The following is a 20,821-nucleotide window of genomic DNA, read 5'->3' on the forward strand; positions in this document are numbered from 1 at the left end:
AAATGTACATCTCTAAATACAGGTTCAGTTAAGTTTATAACAATTTAAAAAAAATGTAATGTAATGTAAAAATTAAAAAATCTCATCATTATTTATACTTGTTTTAAGAGCCCCCTGTTGTTTTTACTGTAAGTAAGCAAATTTTTTATGCTTTTACAAATGAATGTTACAGATGGTAAAGGGAAAATATAGATCATAGTCAAAATGAAAACTACAACAGTTTACACACCAGCAGGTTTCTGTCAACGATACTTTGGCATAGCTATATCTGGGTACCCCAGATATAGCTATGCCAAAGATTTGTTGACAGAAACCTGCTGGTGTTCTTGTGCCTGTGCCACTGTGAACTTCTCCCTAACCGAGCTGAAAGGGATTCCCGCCTTGCCAGCCCATATGCTGAAGTGAATAGAATTTCTGCATAAAGCATGCATTGTGTCAGTCATAGACATGACAGAGGTGATGTAAACTTCCTGATTGATTAACTACAATTTTTTTGTGTCTATGTAACATGACCAGTGGACATCAGGGTTTAGAATGGGTGGTAGACCCAGCCAACTGTGGAAAAAGTTTCTAGTTCTATTCAGGAACCCTTCAACCCCAGTTATGGGAATGTTGCAGATGATCAAAAAGTTGGGTATTCGTGGAAGGATTCGATAGAGGGAAATCAAGGTCGCGAATTCTTAGATGTATCCACTGTTCTCAGTTAGCCATTAAGAGCAATATAGGTTGCTTTGGGCAACCTATTTTTCAGTCATCAGTCTCTGCCATAAAGGCTGCAGTCAAAAACCTTTCAAAGCTCTTTACTGGCTTCTTGGGACTGATGGAATCAGTTTTTTTCTCCGGGCTTGACGTGGAATTTATCTATGACCTCCCTCCTCTGTGGAACTAAAAATCTAAAACTTTACAGGCTTGAAGGTCATTTGTGCCCATAGCCTGACCCAATTTATTTTCCGGAGGATTCTCATGGCTCTGGGTATGGAGTCATTAGTAAAATTAACCACAGACATTTTTCTTTCATACCTGGAAGAAGACATAAAAGAAAATTTCTGGATCAGTGGGTGTCCAGTTCAACTGGATGATAATAATAAATAAATAAATAAAATAATAAATAATAAATATATATATATATATATATATAAGGAAATGATCAAATTGATGCTGGGTATCACTAGACACAAAGAAAACATCCATCCATTCATCTATTCATGCATCCTTTTTTTCCTTATTTATCTTTAAATGGCTCAAGGTAAACAAAATAAAGAAATTATACTGACTTAAAAGTCCACACTTGAATTTGACTGAGACGCAATGGGACCTTAACCCTTGTGCTATCCTAGGCACTTTAACATTGGGAGTTGGGTCATCTGGACCCCACCTTTTTTCTTCAATGATTTGTGATCTTCACTGGTTTCCAGGGATTACATGAAATCCTCTTCACCTTTATCCACCTTTGTCATGGTAGAGATAACACGGTAATGTAAGGGTGGGGTCAAAGGATAGCACAAGGGTTAAGAAGGCAATTCATGCAGAGAAACCATTCTAAGTGTTGATTCTTTGCCGGTCATCACAAATGCTCGATTGCTGTTAACGGTATGAAAACCTTTAATTAAGCGCATAAAAACAACAATTTTTTTTTTGCTTACAAGCATCTAAGTTTAGATTAATAAAAGTTCTTATTTTGACAACATTTTGTTTTACTTTACCTTTGTCTAATATTAAATATGGAAAATTTTAAAGTAAAAAGAATGCAATAGGAAACTGGGGGAGGAAAAAATGATGGTGTTAATTAAATCATGATTTTTTTTCTTTTTACAGAGATATCAGTAAAATTTCACACAGTTATTGAAAATCACTTGATATCATTAATGAACTCTGAGCTTAACATGACAAAAGTCATATGGTACAAACAGCTGTTAATTATATTGACACTAATTATGAAGTTATAAAGGACAATTAAGTTTTTTTGAGCTACAAGTCAAGTAATTAGTGATTTTTTACTGACAAAACGCAGGATTATTAAGAACATTTAATTAACAGAGTGTCTGTCATGAGGCTGAACTTTATATTATATGCTGGTATTTATCTGATTAAAGCTTTTTACCTATCAATACGTAAGTGCTTTTAATTTATGTAAATAATTGAAATTTGTGTACCCGCATTCACATTCTTCGACTGCATTTTTTAATTTTCAGGCCATCAGTGAGTTTGAATTAATGTTTTGTGCGGTATTCACCCAGGGCAGCTTACCGAAAGGAGTTAGGTTTATTGAAACAAATTAGTCCATGATTGAAGATCTTATGACAATGTTGTACTAATCCATTAAACTTTGTAGAAGGTCTATTTTTTAAGTCTTGGCAACCACTATAAAATTAGGAATTTTTGCTCTTTTTCCTTCCATGTTTTGTCTTCTTTTAAGAAAATATGTATTTTTATATCTTTTTAAACTTCCTTTCCTATCTTTTTTCGCCACTGTACCATCAACTGCATTGACATGCGGTGAGGTTTACGGCTGTTGAGCCACTGACGTAATCAGTCAGATTTACAAACAAATGAACTCTATAGAGGTGCTTAAACAACTATTTGATTGGCAACCTTTAAAGTGGGTTGTTTAAAATTTCATTTAAACTTTTTTCTTCCATTTACAAACTGTAGCATAGAAAAGAAAATCACCAAAACTGTCATGATTGCCTTACTTTTACCTGTTAGTGAAGTCTGTATACTGCTGCTTCTGAAGTAACACATTGATAAGCTGTTAGTAGAAGTGTTCCCTTTCTTTCTCCAGTTTTAAAAGTCTCAGTAGCTGCGTTTACATGGACAAAAGCCATCGGAAAGAACGCCTGATCGGAAGAAAAATGTGTCATGCACACGCCGTTCGGAATACTCTGCCCCAATCAGACTCGTTCGGATCAAAATGTCTTTCCGATCGAGATAGGTGGATTATGCCGATTGTTGATCCAATCAAGTAGCAAGTAAACAGTTCATTCCGATCGTGTGTCACTACTGCTCTAGTTTACGTCACGCATAGAGGGTGCTTCAGAGAAGGCTTTGGAGCGCAAACAGGACTGGCTGGCTGCTCCGCGCGAGTGAACCGTGTCTGTGAGCAGTGCAGCCGGAGTTATAGCTATGTCTTTGTGGACAGGGCAATGGTGCTTTCTTATGTGTGCGCTCCGGGGGGAGGTTTCCGACCCGCCAGCTTACACTTTAGGGTGGTGTGTGAGCTTTTCAAAGCAGAAATGTTGCTCAGTCCTTAGAAACCGTTCAAACAATCACATGGATTTGTGTTTCCAGTGGTGTCCCGACAAAATAAAGGCTGATGTTATTCCCACATATTTAGATGCAGCCAAGATGCAGATTATTATGTGATTTATGCTGACCGAAAGTGTGACCATGTGGACGTTCATTCTAATCGGAAAACATTTTTCTGGGCCCATGTACACGGTTGAATTTTAATCCGACCATTGATCCGATCAAGACATTTTGCGCATGTAAGCACTACTTCTGTCTCAGTGGAGATCACTGCCAGTGACATGTCTAAGCAAAAGTGTAGACAGATAATCCTCCATTCATAAAATAATGCTAAACAATATTAAACAATAACTTGACAGCTGCACATGACTTGCTACCACTAATTCTACTATTCTTTTTGCACTGTGTCACATTCTCTGGGATCACCAACACCCTCTGCCTTGATGCATATGTACTGCGTGCCAAAGAGACCCAAAAATAGGACCCTTATAATAAGCAACAACTCAAAGTGAAATATAACCATTAAAAGTTTCTATTTCAAGAAGATAGTTTAAACCTGTCACTTATTAAAAATGAGCTGCTTTTGATTTTTTATATCATCATGATTTGTGATATTCAAAACAAGAAAAGTTTGGTTCTAAGTGTTTTTAGAGAGTGTTTTCTTTGTGTTTGTAGCTAAACATATGAATTTGATGATACATTCAGCTGGGAAGTTATGATATTAATATAAATAATGTTTAATATAAATAATGTTTAGTGAAAAAAACTTTTTCAACCCTTCCTCCAACGGACACATTAAATAAAGGAAAAAATCTTTCAACTTTCTCTATTCATTTCTTTTTGAATTAATATCATCAGCTATTTAAAAGTTTGTTTTGCTTTTATTATTAGTCCTGTTCTGTGTTGGGGTGTGTGGGTTTTTTTCAACATTTCCTCTCCATCACAGAAGAACAGATCAAAGACCTTCTGTGCTGTCATGATTTAAATGTTTAATGTTGGGAACAAGCACTGCCATCATAAATCCAATCAGACTTGATTCCAAAGTAATTGTGATGTTTGTTTTATATTCCAGATGCAGGTCTTGACTGCATATCATAGCCTTGTTTGACCTCTGGATGACTTCAAAGAATATTAAACTTCATGATTCCTTTGAATGTGTACTTGTGAATGTGTGGCTGTGCACAAAATGCTGATTTACTGTAAACAGCTAGTTGTGACCTTGTTAATGTTAAGCCTTAAGTCTCTTTTGCTGTCCATTTTCTTATGATTTCTTTATTTATGTCCAACGTTTTTGTTTCTCTGTTTACCGAACCTTTATTTTGTGGGGTATTTGGAGTCGGGTCGTAATTATGTTTCCAGTTTTGTTACCTTCTGTTTCCGTCTCCTCTCGTCTCCTTTCAGTCACTTTTTCTCTTCCACCTGTCATCGTTATGGGTGCACCTGTATACAATTATCTCATCCGTCCACCTGTTTATAACTTTGCGGATGCGTGTTTCCTCCACTTGTCGCAGGATCATTTTGTGTTCTTCTCGAGTGCCACGAGCAATCTAACCTTGTTTTCCATGATCAGTGCTGAATTAAAGACATTTACCTGCATCCTGCATTTGTGTCCGCATCAGGATCCTGACACATTTAGCGTCACCCTTTAATAACATAATTTTTAGCGGATTCTGAAGCAAAGAGAAGTACTTATATATAACACTTTGCAGAGCTAATGCACTGTACGTTTGCCCTTTAATACCAGAGATGCGCCTAAATAGCAAACTTCGACATTTTGTAACTCTTTGACCCTTCTCCAATCAAAATAAATCAGCTGATTTTGACAGAGAAAAAGAGCTTTTCATGACAGCACAAAGCCGCAGATTAAGATCATTCATGTTAATTGCGTAAGCACTTCGCTACTGTAAAGTAAATATGCTGGAATTACGTTGCATATAGAGATACGGTAATTCAAGGAATGTCAACACTGGAGCAAAAGCTCCTATGTTAGAGTTAAAAATTTTGGCCCTATTTAGCTTCGAACACAAAAAGGGGTTGTACGAATTAGGGGTGTAACTAATATGCCATGAATCTGTCTGAGACAAGTTCTTAATTTAATCAAATTGATTTGTAGCATTAAAAAAATAGTTTCCAAATGACAAAAACGGATAATGTTGGATCTTGGAAATCATCATTTGGATTGAGACATGGTAGGTTTACTGTAATGTAAAAATGACTAAGGCAGTGCCTCAGAGATCAAGTTGTCAGGTAGGAAAATGAATTGCGGAAAAAAAAAATTATTAAAAAATAGATATGTGTGCTGTTGGAAAATATAATCTTTCGCTTTGAGATTACTTTCCTTGTTGCATGTTCAAAAAGGTCGAGAAGATGAAAACCACGGGATTCGGCCGGATTAAGTTTAACAAATTTATTCCCTAACAATATTTCTAAAAAGTAAAAGATAATAAAACAGAATAAAACAGATCGATCTGGGTGTCCAAAACCAAGGCCTGCAATACGCAAGAGGTTACATTCCGAATTCACATGCAGCTTGTCTGGAGACACAGAAAAGTTCCTTGAGTTCAGACTTTTAAGCATGTGGTCAGAACATCCCCCCCCGGGAGCAAGATGGCCGCCGAATCTCCGCCTCTGGTCGCTAGAGATTGGCTGGCAGGGAGCCTGCCCACCTCCGTCAGTCCATATTTGGAATTACAGCATTTGGTCCTAGCTGTCCGACCACCAACTGTGTCCCCATGGGGGTCCAGCACCGTCGCCCGGATCCTTCTCCGCAGGCAATCAGTCCCAACTCTTTGTCCTTCTCATGTGAGTTGACACCTTCAGGGGGTTCCCATGAATTGAATTGAATCCTGGAGACAATTTAATTCTGGTCCATGTCAGATCTACAGTTAAGGCTTCCAGATGGTCTTAGAAGATCAAAGACTGTTTTCTCCTGAAGGGGGTTGGAGGTTGGAGCTGCATTCCTGAAACCTCTCACATCTTAAAGAAGCTTCTTCAAGGTTTTAAGGATGTAAAAGCACACACTTCAGCAAATGACTTATCTTCAATGTAATAAAATTTAAGACTGCAAACCCTAATGAATTTACCAAAAAATATAAATTCCTTCAGTGCCGAAGGTAAGACTTTTTTATATGGATATAGCTTAATTTAGAAAGTTTAAGAAAAGCATTATATTCGCACTTTATAGCAACGTTTTCCTTTAAATTGATAAATATAGATAAAATCTATTTATGCAGACATAAATTTGATTTGATCTTTGTCAAAAGGGGTCCTTTATGAGCAATACTTTGTAGTGACTAAATGGAAATATGGTGGATAATTTTAAATATTTCAGTCAATCAAGGTATGTCACTTACTATTATGTGCGTTTTGATTGGTTTTAGAAAAATTCGGAACTTTTTCTGTGTGAAACCAGAGTTTTAATAAAATGTCCAATCTTCAGATCTAATTTTGAATATAAATAGGTAGAACTTTAACCTTTGTGCTACACTGTAAACCCAAACAGTAAAGGTTCCTTAAAAAAAATAAGTTGCAATCACTCAAAAAAGTATAAAAGTTATTTCACATCTATTTATTTGAGTCGTGTTGACAAAATTTCTGTTTTAAGTTTACAGGACTTAATTATTTTAAGTGTCTTTAGAAGCATAACGCAAAAGATTTGAGCCGAAAATTAATGACGTCATGAACGTACCATACTTGCTCCGCCTCTTTTCTTCAGCAAGCGTGAAAACTTCGGCCATGTTTTTCAGTCCTCTCATCGGTACTCCTCATTAACGATACTTTCTTCGGCTGTGGTAAAGTTTTTCCAACTGCTGTTACGTTAAAAAGTTTTCCAACTGCTGTAACGTTGTAAGTTTAACCATAGTTCATCAAAAAAAAAAAAATCGCCGCTGTACTATTTTGAACGCTATAGAAACGTATGGTGGCATGCAGGAGCTTTTTGATCTTCAGAAGCTACGTTATCCTGCCGTTCTTGCAGCACTTGCCGCCATCGGATTGGCCTTCTCTTTGGGCGCATATATTTGGTAAGTTATATTTCCATTTTCATGTGAATTTTCGCTGAAACTTGACAGTCGCTCTGTCTTGAAACGGTTATTTTACAGGTTACATCACTTTTTTAAACCTGAACTTGCACTTTTCTGAATACGTAACGTTATCTGTTTATTTGAAATATTGCATGTTTTTGTGTTCATTTTCTCAAGTTAGTAATTATTTCAACCGTTCTTATATAATGATGTAGAGCTACCGTATTTTCCGGTCTGTAAGGCGGGAATTTTTTCCCCCTAATTTGGACCCAGTGGCTAGATTTCTCTTCGCTAATAGCCAGCAGGGGGCAAAGAGCAGAAACAGACAGATGGACGAGGTCATTGCAAGAAGAAAACGTTAGCTTTTAGCTCTCAAGGCTAACCACAGCAGGACAGACACGAACACACAGAAAGAAAAGCATCTGATGCAGCTTTGAAGTAAAACGATGGATTTGTCTATATCCAGGAGGGAAATAGAGCTGCTGCAAGTAAGCTGGACGTTAATGAATCAATGAGGAGACATTGGAGATGCCAGCGTGAACAATGTGTTAGGCACCTGTTCAAAGCAATTAAGATACGTAAATAAAAAAAATTAAAAATTATGCTTTGTAAATATTTCCTTTGAATATTTATTTAATATTCATTTCACTATTATATATAATAGTGTATATAATATATATAAACAATATATATTATATAGCACATGAGTGCTACATAATATATATTGCCATGAACTATATAATTGTCAAATCTGTCATGTTTTATTTTTTTTTAGGGAAACTTCTAACTAATTTTATATTCTCTTTTTAGGTTGAAACTGAAGCACCTGGCCAGTCTGGAGAGATTTCATTGGGTATGTTCATGAAGACTAAATGACAAGTGTTTTTTTTTTTTTTTAAATTGGGTAAAAAGTACAAGAAAAAAAGATATGCAATGGCTTTGAGGTGCAAGCTTTGCAATGCTGTCATTGAGAAAAAGACACAAGTACTTGAACACTATCGCTTGTGTCATTGTAATGTCTCCTCAGTTAGCCAATTTCCATGTTTTTATGACGAATGTGTTTGCACTTTTCAGTCAGTAAATGCTTTGAAAATTCATCTGACACGAACACATAATCAGGCAACTGTACATGGTAGTTATCAAAATGAATGCATATCATTTATTTGTCCTCTGTGTAGTTTCAAGCAGCCCTTTAATGATAAAACTCTTCTTAGTCATCTAAGGACACACACAAAGCAACATGAAGTAGTGGACTGTCCATTCAAAAACTGTCAATACCGTACAAATGTATATTCCTCCTTTAATGCTCACAAAAGTAGAAATCATCCAGATGGGGAGAGTTCAGCTTTTAAGAGTGAAATTCTAACAAAAACTTGCAATCAGCGAGAGCCAAGGCCCCTGGAGTCTTCCGAAGCTGGTCCTTCTCACGAATCTCCTGAGCTGGATACTTCTGATTCGATTCCCAATGAGTCTGCCTATGACATCAAAGAACTGCAACTTCAGTTGAAGAATAATGTATCATCTCTGCTTTTGAAAATGCACAGCGTTCTTCATGTTTCAGAGACTGCTATACAAGACATGGTTGACAGTTTGCTGCAGATATTCGCACTGTCAAAGCCTCTTGTGAGAGAGACCATCCTTGTTGTTCTGCAAGAACACAATGAGTCCATCAGTGATGCTGTGCTTCAAGAGTTGGTGGATGCCATCACCGAAAGTAATGTCTTTGTTAGTGCAACTACAGAGGGTGGAGAGCTGTCTACCACAAAACGAAGAAAAACATTTGTAAGAAACAACTACCCTCTGGTAATGCCAATACAACATACTTTAGATTCAAGTGGATACACTGTTTATGTTCCAGTTCTACAAATGCTTCAGATGATGTTCAAAAACACTGAGCTTCTCGATAAGCTTCAGGCAGCTACAAAATCGTCGCCTGGAGTTTATGTGTCTCATGAAGATGGGGCATATTTCAAAGCAAATAAGCTTCTATCAGAAACTGGAAAATTGTCTCTGATTTTGTATGTGGATGATGTTGAACTAGCCAATCCTTTGGGAACGAGTAGAAAGATCCATAAGATATGTGCAGTGTATTGGTTGCTTGCTAATATACCCTGTCAGTATAGGTCTAGCTTGCATGTTATACAACTAGCCCTGCTATGCAAAGTGTCTGACCTCCAAAAGCACAGTTATGAAACTGTCCTGTCACCTTTGCTAAAAGACTTGCAAACTTTAGAACAGGATGGAATTTTCATTGAAGCACTTGGTGAATGTATTCAGGGGACTGTGCTTTGTGTGGCAGCTGATAATTTGGCTGCCCATGGTCTTGCTGGTTTTGTACAGTCTTTCAGAAGAAATTACATATGCAGATTCTGTTGCTGTACCACAGAGCAAATCCAGACCACCGAGGTTTCTGATGGAGAGTTCTGCATGAGAACAAAAGAATCTCACGATCTTCATGTGCAAAATGTTGTGCAGGGAGAATATTCAACACATTTTGGTGTTACAGGTGCTTGTGCCCTCAGCAAGACATTGCAGCATTTTCATCCCATTACTGGTTTCCCACCTGATATACTGCACGATCTCTTTGAAGGGATTGTGCCTGTTGAGTTGGCCTTGTGCATCGGTGAAATGATTCGACGGAAGTATTTCACTCTTGAATATCTGAATACAAAAATCCAAACGTTTCCATATCAGCACTCTGATAGAGTTGATAAACCAAAGCCAATCCCAAAAAACTTTGCAGCCAAACAAAGCATTGGTGGAAATGGGCACGAAAATTCCACCCTGTTGAGGTTATTGCCACTCATGTTAGGAAGCAAAGTCCCTGAAGGGGATGAAGCATGGAACATACTGATGGATCTAAAAGAAATTGTGCAACATGTGTTATCTCCAGGCTTCACAGAAGAATCTATTCAGTACATGCAAACTAAAATACGTGATCACAGGCAGGGTCTTAAAGTTGTGTTTCCAGATTTTAGGCTTCGACCAAAACATCATTATGTTGAGCATTATCCAGAGATGACAAAAAACTTTGGTCCCCTGGTTCACCTGTGGACCATGCGGTTTGAAGGAAAACATCGTTTTTTTAAAAGGGTCATTAATGATGCAAAGAACTTCAAGAATGTGTTGAAAACACTAGCTACCAGACACCAGTACATGATGGCATATTATCTCAGTGCACCAGCATTTTTCAGACCCCACATACAGGCCTCGCATGTCTCATCTGTTTCAGAAGAAAATCTGCCCAAAGTTGCACAAGACTTCATCAAAGCAAAGACAAACAGCCAAAGCATATACAGCACATCGAAGGTTTCAGTAGATGGCATAGAGTATGCCAAAGGGATGTTTGTGTCAGTAGGCCAGACAGGAGGACTCCCAAGATTCAGCAAAATTGATGATATATTGCTCATGAACAACTCTGTTTCATTTCTTTGCAGGAACTATGAGTGTTTGTATTATGAGCATTTGAGGTCATTTGAGCTAATGTCATCAGAGATATTCTCTATGCATCTGCTTTCAGAACTGAATGACACACTCAGTCTCTCAGCATACAATGTTGATGGACGTTTGCTGTTAACCCAGAAACGATTTATTCTGATCAAAGATTTGTAAGGGTATTATTCATTTATAAATGAAAATGTATGTAGCATCTTTGAACGGCTAGAAAACATTTGCACTTACAAATTTGAATATATTTTTTCTCTCTTTAACAGTAGAAATGGCTGCACAGAACTTCCTCCTCCATGTACATATCTCCACAGACATTGTCAGAAAGATGACATTATCCACACGTCCAGAGTCTGTGGATGAGCTAAAGAGAATGATACAAGACAAGTTCAAACTAGACTTTGATTTTAGTCTTTCTTATGAAGACCCAGACTTTGATGGGCAGCTTTGCTCCCTTGTAGACATTGAAGAACTTCCTCAGAAGGCTGTGCTAAAGATTGTGCGACCTGAGAGCGATACAAGTTCAATAGCATCGGATGACACTATAATACTGCCCCATGCTATGACGCCAGAGAGGATTGATAAATGGCCTCAGGTTTTCCCAATGCCGACTTTTTCTTATGAGGTTGAACTCATACTTAATGAGGGAAATAGTACTTATCAGAGAACAGGAAAGTCTTTAAAGTTAACCAGGGGCCAAAAACATGACATACTTGAAGCTCTTGCAGCTACAATGCACAGTTTCAAAGCATACCCCAATGACAAAGAGGTTTCAGTGGTAGCAGAGGCACTTGTTACTCATCACCCTTGTCTGAAAGAGCCAGGCTCTAAAACAGGGTGGTATGGCTGGAAAAATAGCCTCAAGTTTAAAATGGGGAATTATCGAGCTAAGTTAAGTCGTGCTGGATTTCAAGAGGTAGCAGTGAACTCTGGAAAGAGAAGCAAAAATAATCCAGATAGACAAGCTGCACACACTGGCATTAAAAGACCAAAGAGAGCAGAACTCAATTTTCTCCCCAATTTTCCAAGAGGGGAAGATGCTACCAGCCTAGAACAACTGAGACTGCAGATTATAGATGAAGTTAAAAAGACTGACAAAGATCACATCCTGATCACCAAGTTAATGCAAAGCACCTTTGCCCTGCGGCGCAAAGAAATAATCAGTGATGACCTGCCAGTTGCTGACATCTTGGAACGCTGGCCTGCCCTAAAAATGGAATCTCAGGTGAATGTTTTTTTTAAATAAAATTGTACATGCAATAGTATAATTTTTTAAGCCACATACTCACATTCCTTTTGTGTTTGTGCAGATTTGTGCAGAGTTTCACAGAATTACAAACATTAACTTGAAGAACCACTTCTTTGCTGTGTTGGACCAACATACTCCTCGCCTTCAGAGCATATTCAGGAAGAAAGCTTCACGCACAGGGAAGGTGTCCGATGTTCTAGGCCAGCTCTTCACAATGTACGACCTCCAGGTCAGTGACATCTCATAATGGCTTATTCATATGCATGTCTGTACAAGATTTAGTGAACAACTGTGGGGGTTGTTCATCAATGTCATGTTCTCACACTGCAGGAACAAGTTGATGTTCATGTTAGACGTGCAGTTGTCCTTCAGGCTCTCCCTGCCTATCTCCAAGAAGACACCTCCAGCTTTCTGAGGACTTGTGAGGTAAATTAAAATGTTTACAATGTACCATGACAGTAACAAATACAATATCTGAGTGATGAATCTAATTTGGGGTGGCCAATCCCGGTCCCGGAGAGCTGCAATCCAGCATGTTTGCTTCATAATAAATGTGATACAAATGTCTGTCACTCGCAGAGCTGGACAGACGTTAACTATGTTGATTCTGACTATTAGTTGGAAGGTGTGTGGAAGCAGGGAAATGTATAAATTATACTGGATTGCAGATATGGAGGACCAGGAATGGCCACCCCTGATCTATTTGAACAAATGGAAACTTTAAAAAAAAAAAATCCATGACAGTCTGAGAATGTGCACCAATGGGATTTTCAAGTCTCACTCAATAGGTTGTAATTAAAATGTTTAATAAGACAATTATGAATATGCTTGAAGAAATGTTTATTCATCTAACTTTAAAATATTCTGTACAATTTGTCAAGCTGTGTCCTTAAAATATGCTATTGTAGATATGGATGAGTCCGTATGTGGACAGCTGAAATTGTTAGTCGTCCTGCAAAGTTTGTCAGTGTATTTTGCTTAAATACTAAGGTGGGCAAAAAAATAAGTGGAACAAAAACTTGTAAAATTAGAATTAAAAAGTTACGTAATCTACTTCATTCAGTGTTAAGACAGGACAGCCCGCGTGGTATAAAATGACAACCTAGATAATATGAGATACATGATGGGCAAAAGCATTATTTTCATTTGATTTTACAAAAAGGTACATCTTACAGTAAATGGATGCCTTTCATGTGAAAACATAAATGTACACCAGAGTTGCAGTATTCTAATTATCTTTTCTCTTTAGGTTGTGCAGTCCAGGGAACCAGATGTTGTGGACACACTACTTGGACTTCTTGCAGTTGGTGCTGATCCACAGAATGCCATGTTCCATCCAGTCAAGATCATGGTTGTACTTGAGGGTAACACGATTATTGACGTACCCACACTGGCTGATGGATTTGTCATATTATTTGCATTGATATATGCCCTTCATCTAGCGTACCCCAAAACCTTGGTCAACACATTTGACTTTATCCAAAAGGTTTTGATGGGCCTTGAGGATGAAAAATTAAAGCCCAAAGTGTTGAGTCTGAAAAATGACCTATTGACAGAACTGTAGTGTCATATGAATGATTCTTTTGCTGGACTTTGGACATTTCAACATGTTGAACCTGTGTTTTGAAAGTGTTGTTTCATGTAAAAGTGGAGGTTTCTTTTTGCACTTAAACTGGATGTGTGCAATGATAGTTTCTGAAAACTATCCAGCCTTACTAACTAGCCTGAATTTTATTTGAACTGTAAGAACATTGTGGTTGGTGGCAGATATGCTGATGCTTTTAATTTAATCTGCGCAAGTGGGATTTTGAAGTTTTTTTTTTTTCATTCAAGGCTATACTTTATTTATTGAAATATTGTTTTACTTTTTTTTTTTTTTTTCGTGAAAATGCCTGGCACACGCACATTTTATTTGCCAGGTTTTGTTTTTTTGTTAAGGTTGCCTAAACAATGTTTACTTTTAAAAGTTGTGGCAGTAAAACTGTAAAACACTTAGAGAATACTAAATCACAAGTTCTTCTAACTGTTGTTGTTGAAAAAAAGCCTTGTTAGAATTTTTATGATTACAGGCTTTATAGTGTTATATTGTTATAACTGCTCAGGTTGTTCAAGATGTTTACTCTTGACTCCGTTAGTAACTTGTCAAAAGCATTTGTACAATAATCAACCTTTTCCGTCATTGCAATAATTTACCTTTTTGCTTATATTTACACTCATTGTGTTTTTTTTTTTTTTACTGGATTGAACAGAAGGATATATGTTAAAATTATACTTTTTTTTTAAATTGTAAAATGTACACGGACTTGACTATTGTTATTTTTGATACCTGAAAACTCTTAAATAGTAATTTTGTAAAGATTTCACAGCCTGGTATTACAATCATTGCCTAATGCTGCTCTTTAATTGTATAACTGATGACTTGTTTTAGCTGCTTTTGGGAAAACTTGACATTGTTTAATAAAAATAAATTAAACATGGTCAGTCTGTCTAAATATTTTAATTTTGATTTTTTTTTTGTATTGACTCTATTCAAGTATATGTATGTAAAAGAAAATGTTTAATGATTTAAATGTAATCACTGAAAATGTGAAATATTTTAGAATTTAAAATTAAATAAATGATTGTAGTAAGTACTAAAACATTTTAAGTAAAATATACTTCTTTTAAATATACTGTAAGAACTTAACAATCTAACTATAGATAACTTGATTAAAACTGTTTTGAACAAAGAAAATTTAGTCAGGTTAACTTTAATATTTTTTGTCAAATTAACTTACAAAAATAAGTCTTGTAACTTAAAACTTTAAGTTAACAATAATTAAAAAAATTTATGTAATCAGTTTCGAAGAAATGTTTGAGTGAAGTGAACTTATTAGGTTTTACAGTGTACCCTATGACCCCACCCTTACATTTATGTGTTATCCCTACCATGACAAAGGTGGATAAAGGTTAAGAGGATTTTATGTAATCCATGGACATCAGTGAAGATCACAAATCATTGAAGAAAAAAGGTTCAGCGGACTGTCTTGTGGGGTCTAGATGACCCAACTCCCAATGTTAAAGTGCCTAGGATAGCACAAGGGTTATTTGATCCCACAAAAGGTGAAAATGCCTATGTACGCCTCCACATATCCTGTATATTACAAATCTTTTTTGAGAAGTGTTAAAAAGTTTATGTTAAATTCTAAAAGCTGATAGAGAGTATTCTCACTGAGGATCGTTTGGTGATTTTAATGGCCTACATATGTAATTACATGAGCATTCAGCCATCTAATTTCATGGCACTTTTTCTTTTTGCTGCTTTAATGGCACAAACTTCAGATGTTTTTACTGCCGATGGAGCTGGAAGATAATTTGATGACTGATGAAAGAAGCTCTGGGTGCACTCCGCATATTTGCTCACATCCTGGAGGTCGGCTGTAAATTTCAAGCTGCCGTGGTTCCTATTAAAATATATCTGATAGCATTCAAAGCATCAGTATTACTTTCACAGCTAATCTGCAGAACTGATAAGGTGAGGGAAGTGAGTGTCTTACAGACACTTACAGAGAGCAAGTGGGATGAAACTAACAGACTCTGTTTAATCAATGATTCACTCTATCTCAACCTCCTCATTCAAACAGCTGCTGCTTTGCCACCAACAAAAAAAATCTAATATATTTGCATTACCTCCTTATCATTTAATTACAGGGAGAGTTCTTCAATCAGGCCATGATATTATGCTTCTGTAGAGGTCTGAGTGACTTAAATTTTAAAATGCTTTGTGTGGGCTTCTGTTTATGCCAACACTGCCATTTAAAATAGAGTAAAAACAGCAGACGTGGGCCAATTATTAAGATCACTTTAGGAGCTCTGGTTTCCTCCCCCAGTTCTATGCATACATGTTGAATGGCTTTCTCTGATTCACACAGGTGGTTTGGCAAAGATTGTTACGCTGGATGCCCTTCCTGATACAACCTTATATTATATCCGGGCTGGAGTCCGACACTGGGGGACCCAGACTTGGGCCTACTTGTGGCTACATAATTAGGTAGTAGCGTGAAAGGTCTAAGGACCCACACTGGAAGAAACTTATCACGCCTCCTGGGAAACTAACCCTGGTTTCCCATGTGCAGCACACACAGCCAACTGAGCCATCCAGCCACAACAAGTTTTTGCTTTCAAGCAGATGCTAAATTGAGGCATTTTTGGAGCCAAAAGTGGTTTGATGTCAAAAAGCTAATACTCTGTCATTTTTCATCATTGGTTTGACTGAATTTTCTCTGCATTCTGTCTCTATGTCTCAACTGACGACGACACTACTGTGGTGGGGCTGATCTCTGGGGGTGAGGAGACGGCCTACAGGGATAAAGTCCGGAAACTGTCCAGGTGGTGTCAGGCTAACAACCTCATCCTGAACACCACCAAGACCAAGGAGATCATCCGGGACTTCAGGAAGAACAGAGCAGATCCACCTCCTCTCTACATCAACGGAAACTATGTGGAGAGAGTCCACAGCTTCACCCTCCTGGGCACCACCATCTAGGCTGACCTCACATAGTCCAACAACACCATGGCCATCATCAGGAAGGCACGGCAGCGCCTGCACTTCCTGAGAAGGCTCAGGAAGAACAATCTGAGCCAGGAGCTGCTGGTGACCTACCGCTCAACCATCGAGAGGATCCTGTCTTACTGCATCACAGTGTGGTTCTCCCACAGCACTGAAGCGGAATGGCAGAGCCTCAAGAGAGTGGTAAAGACAGCACAGAGGATCATCGGCTGCCCTCTACCCTTACTGAAGGACATCTACCAGTCACGCTGCCTGAGCAGAGTGACTAACATCACCACTGACTCCACCTATCCTGCTTTCTCCCTGTTTGATCTGCTGCCCTCTGGCAGAAGGTACAGGTCCATCAGAACCAGGACAAACAGACTAAGACTAACTTTTTTCCACAGACAATCACTATACAGAATACAGACACTTCCAACAACTACACCCCACTCTGACTTTTTCCAACTGCTAAATTACTGACTACTATACATGTGTGCAATATCTTGACTTCTGTGCAATAACCGGGTCTCTGTGCAATAACACAGTGTTTTTCAACCTTTTTGAGCCACGGCACACTTTAACCTTGACAAAAATCCCGCGGCACAACAGCATCCAAAAATTAAAAAAAAAGAAGGAGAAAATCATAGTCACATGCATTTTTGTGATAATTGTGGCAGAAAAAGCTAAAGCTGCAGCTGTTTTTTCTAAAAGATGTAATAAAAGTTAAGTTAGAAGATTTAAAAACTGTTTGATGTGTGTTCGTTGTGGTTTCAAGACGTTAAGAGGAGAGACTCATTGTGCGCCGAGACGTTGTCACTTTAACCTAATGCATCATGGGAGATGTAGTGCAAAAATCCGCCGAACGCAGAAAGACAAGCGTCTCTGAGCTTCATTGTTTTGTTCACTTGTTCAACGGTGTGACACCGGATTCTGTGGAAAGGTACACCACTAAAGAAGAGCTTTAGCTTGTATTTTTGTTAGAACTGAGCAACTTTATCAACAGAATCAGAACAAGGAAGTGAAGATTTTAACCACTTCTGATTGGTCAGAATGATGACATGTGATTAAGACTCCAAGAATGATTGGCGGAGACAGTTAAAGGGGCGGGAATTTTCAGAAAACGACTTTAGTTGCAGCTAAATCGCGGTACCGTCATTCTTATCAAAATGTCTTTAATAGAATCAAATAAACACAAAGAAAAAAGTATTTTATTATCTTTCATATTCCTAACTTCTCAGTGTTTTATCAGGGCCTGTTTGGATGAACAAAAGAGCTGATATCCTGGAGATGGAAAATGTTGTTAGATCAGTTAATGAGGGTAATTTCCCACGGCACACATGACCATCTCCCATGGCACACTAGTGTGCCGCGGCACACTGGTTGAAAAATACTGCAATAACACACAATATTTAAATGCTGCACTCATGGCAACTCAACTCATTCCATTCTATTTTGTTCATACATATTTAATATTTAACTTTAACTAAATATTTAACTTTAACTAAATTTTATTTATCTTCATCACTCCAAGGCTGCTGCAATTTCATTGTATCACCATGTAAAATTACAATAAAAGGATTCTGATTCTGAATGTTGCTGTTAAGTAAATTATATTTTACAGATTTCAGATTCACCAAGATGTTTTTTGTTGTATTGTGAAAGTTCAAAATTTAATGTTAAGATTCACTGTATTAAAAGTATTGAAAGGGCAAAAAAGCACGAAAACAGCTAAAAATGAGTGTTGGGTTATGACTAAATAAGACAAACCTGATTCTGCTCTTCACAATAGAAATTACTCAATCATGTTCAGACTGAATTTCCAATCGACATTTTTTTAAATATTTTTCCAGCTTATATACATTTTATAAAACATTTGATTTATTAAAAATGTATTTACAATATACATTGCGACTAATGTTGCTGTCATGGCTGAGAATGTAGTCAGAGTTACTTGATGTGTTTCTTTATTTAGTTTTCTGAAATAAAAGTTTTTTTTTAGAAAAAACAGTTGAGATTCATGCAACTCAATTCCAGACAAACTGGTCTTTCCAATATTAGCAAGGAAAGTTTTCCGTCAATGACATATTTGTAAGTCAGTATGTCTCATTTTGCACACATAAAGCATACCTGCCACCCGGGAGCCGGTTTAGCTCGTGCTGGTTTGCGGCGTCTTCCGTCCGTGAAACCAGGGTTCAAATCCAGGCTGCTCCCTGTTTCCTTCTCTGCTTCTGTGCCAGTCCCAAGCCCGGATGAATTGAGAGGGTTGCGTCAGGAAGGGCATCTGGCGTAAATCATTGCCAAGTTAACTATGCGATGCATCCTCGAATGAGAGGTTGTTTTGCTGTGGTGACCCCTGATGGGAAAAGAAAAAAGTTTAGCTGCCACCCAATACCTAAATCTATGGTTAGAACAGCTGTCAAAAGCTTCTATTTTGGATTATTTCTGCCATAATCAAAAACCAAATTCTGCCTGCAGGAAGAAGCAAATACAAATACAATCTTAACATACAATTACAATTAAAATATGCAGCTAAACTGAATCCCTGTATCCATGAACCATTAAGGATAGTTTTGATGACAGTTTTACAGCAGAAGGTCGATCCAAGGAGCTTCATTCTAAACTGTTGACCAATTTTGTAGCTTGGAGAATTATCCCAGCTGGCATTCCTGTGTAGAAAACAGCAGTTATCTTCTTCCTGATCAATACCTGCGGTGCATTCAATCATGAGCATGCATTTGCTCCACTGAAGACACAAAGCAATTACAAAGGACTATAAATGATTTGAAATAATGATGAGCTGTGGTGGCACCTGCACCAAATAAACTCCCATCTGATATCAAATTAATGAACCTTTAAGATCAATAGAAATCATAATTTAAAAGTTTTATTTTTTCAATAATAAGCTCTCATGAGCCAAATTTACAGATTTATTTTTTGACAAACTTCACAGCCTCGCACAAATGATACTATAGAATCAAATCTCTATGTTTTCTTTTGAAAGCCCTATGGAGAGATTGGAATCGCACAGAAGGGTATTGCTGAAAAAATAAAAAGAAGCTAATCCAAATGTAATTTCAGTTAATTAATTTAAATTTTTTGTTTAAATCAGTCACTTTGTCGTATTTGTTGTGAGTATAACTCTGGTTGCCTCGGATACAGATAAATCAGTTTATTACGAATTGACCAAAGTTTGGGACAGAAAACCCTTTTTGTCAGCTATTATTCATTAGCAAGGAAGGATTTTGTCTTTTGATCTAATTTATGTTATAGCCTTTGTAAATACTGTTTCTTTCTCATAATACATAATAAAACACATGCTGATTTTTATTGTTTTCACGCTTTCACTCTTTTTCTCACAGCCAGAGATTAATTAATAGTTGTTTTTTTTTCTAATGTTTAACTCAAAACAACCATAGTGTCACAAACTTACAAAGTATGGCGTCAAGACCTGTGCAAAAAAGTCAAATGGAAATTTCATAAAAACAATTAGATTCTCAATCGCAAATTATTTAAAACACAATATTTTTGGTTTGTTGCTGTTTTTGTTGATAGTGCTTTAATTTATTTTCTTTTTTATGTAAAGTTTTGAAAATCACGTCACGTCTGTAAACCCTAACAGTTTTACTGGCTCATAACTATTAAGGTTACACAACTTAAATGTCATTTTGTAGTTGATTCAACTATAAAGTATTAAGCTCTATCAACATTTTTTCAGATTTAACTTAACAGTGCTCAATATTTTAAAGCTTATTTGTATATAGCACTCAAAAATTTTAAGATCCCTGAAGTAGCGTCATGACGTCGTCACGTACTGGCTGGAGGGTGTTTCGTTTTCTCAACTTTAGCTCAGGTGGCCATGTTGGATTTGCCGAATGCGAGTATGCGACGTTTGAAATTGAAAGTCGAGCATTTTATTTTTCTGCAATGCGTTGTGATTTCGCCACGCTTCAAGACGCCCCAACCTCTTTTTTTGTCCATCCGCCTCATCGCTGATGTTTTCCTCTGTGGCGCCGTCTTGTCTTCAGCCCTGATTTAATTTGGTAAGTATCGTTCACTGTTTATTTTGAATGAAATGCTTTAAAAATGCTCTTATACTACCAGAAATGTGGTTTACTGTTGTTTAAACATAGGTGTGTTACGATCGTTTTAGAGATAATGTGACAAATGTGCATTAGTTTGTAATAGCAGACGTATGGCGAGCCAAACCCAAAATGCATTTCTGCCCGTAAGTTACGACAGTGATGAGTTTTTTCAGAGGTAGAAATGATCCGTTATGCTGCAATCACCCTAAACGTGATCCGCGTGTGAAATTCGCGTCGGAGGCCC

General features: G+C 37.3%; 1 protein-coding gene across 3 annotated transcripts; it reads left to right on the forward strand.

Moving 5' to 3' along the window:
• Positions 1–6,733: 6,733 nt before the first annotated feature.
• On the forward strand, positions 6,734–14,442 carry LOC111948078 (sterile alpha motif domain-containing protein 3). 3 transcript variants are annotated; one of them, XM_078938227.1, is made up of 7 exons: positions 6,734–7,268; positions 8,079–8,121; positions 10,789–10,876; positions 10,982–11,940; positions 12,026–12,193; positions 12,295–12,390; positions 13,214–14,442. In XM_078938227.1, the coding sequence occupies exons 4-7, from the start codon at positions 10,987–10,989 to the stop codon at positions 13,526–13,528; spliced, it is 1,533 nt and encodes a 510-aa protein (XP_078794353.1). In that variant the 5' UTR covers positions 6,734–7,268; positions 8,079–8,121; positions 10,789–10,876; positions 10,982–10,986; the 3' UTR covers positions 13,529–14,442. The 3 variants fall into 3 exon arrangements, with proteins under 3 accessions (XP_078794353.1, XP_023815282.1, XP_078794354.1); XM_023959514.2 differs by lacking the exon at positions 10,789–10,876; XM_078938228.1 differs by lacking the exon at positions 10,789–10,876 and having other exon boundaries at positions 10,985–11,940.
• The last annotated feature ends 6,379 nt before the right edge of the window (positions 14,443–20,821 follow it).

Source organism: Oryzias latipes, chromosome 20, assembly GCF_053564925.1.
Source record: "Oryzias latipes strain Hd-rR chromosome 20, Olatipes_Hd-rR_3.1".
Lineage (NCBI taxonomy): Eukaryota > Metazoa > Chordata > Actinopteri > Beloniformes > Adrianichthyidae > Oryzias > Oryzias latipes.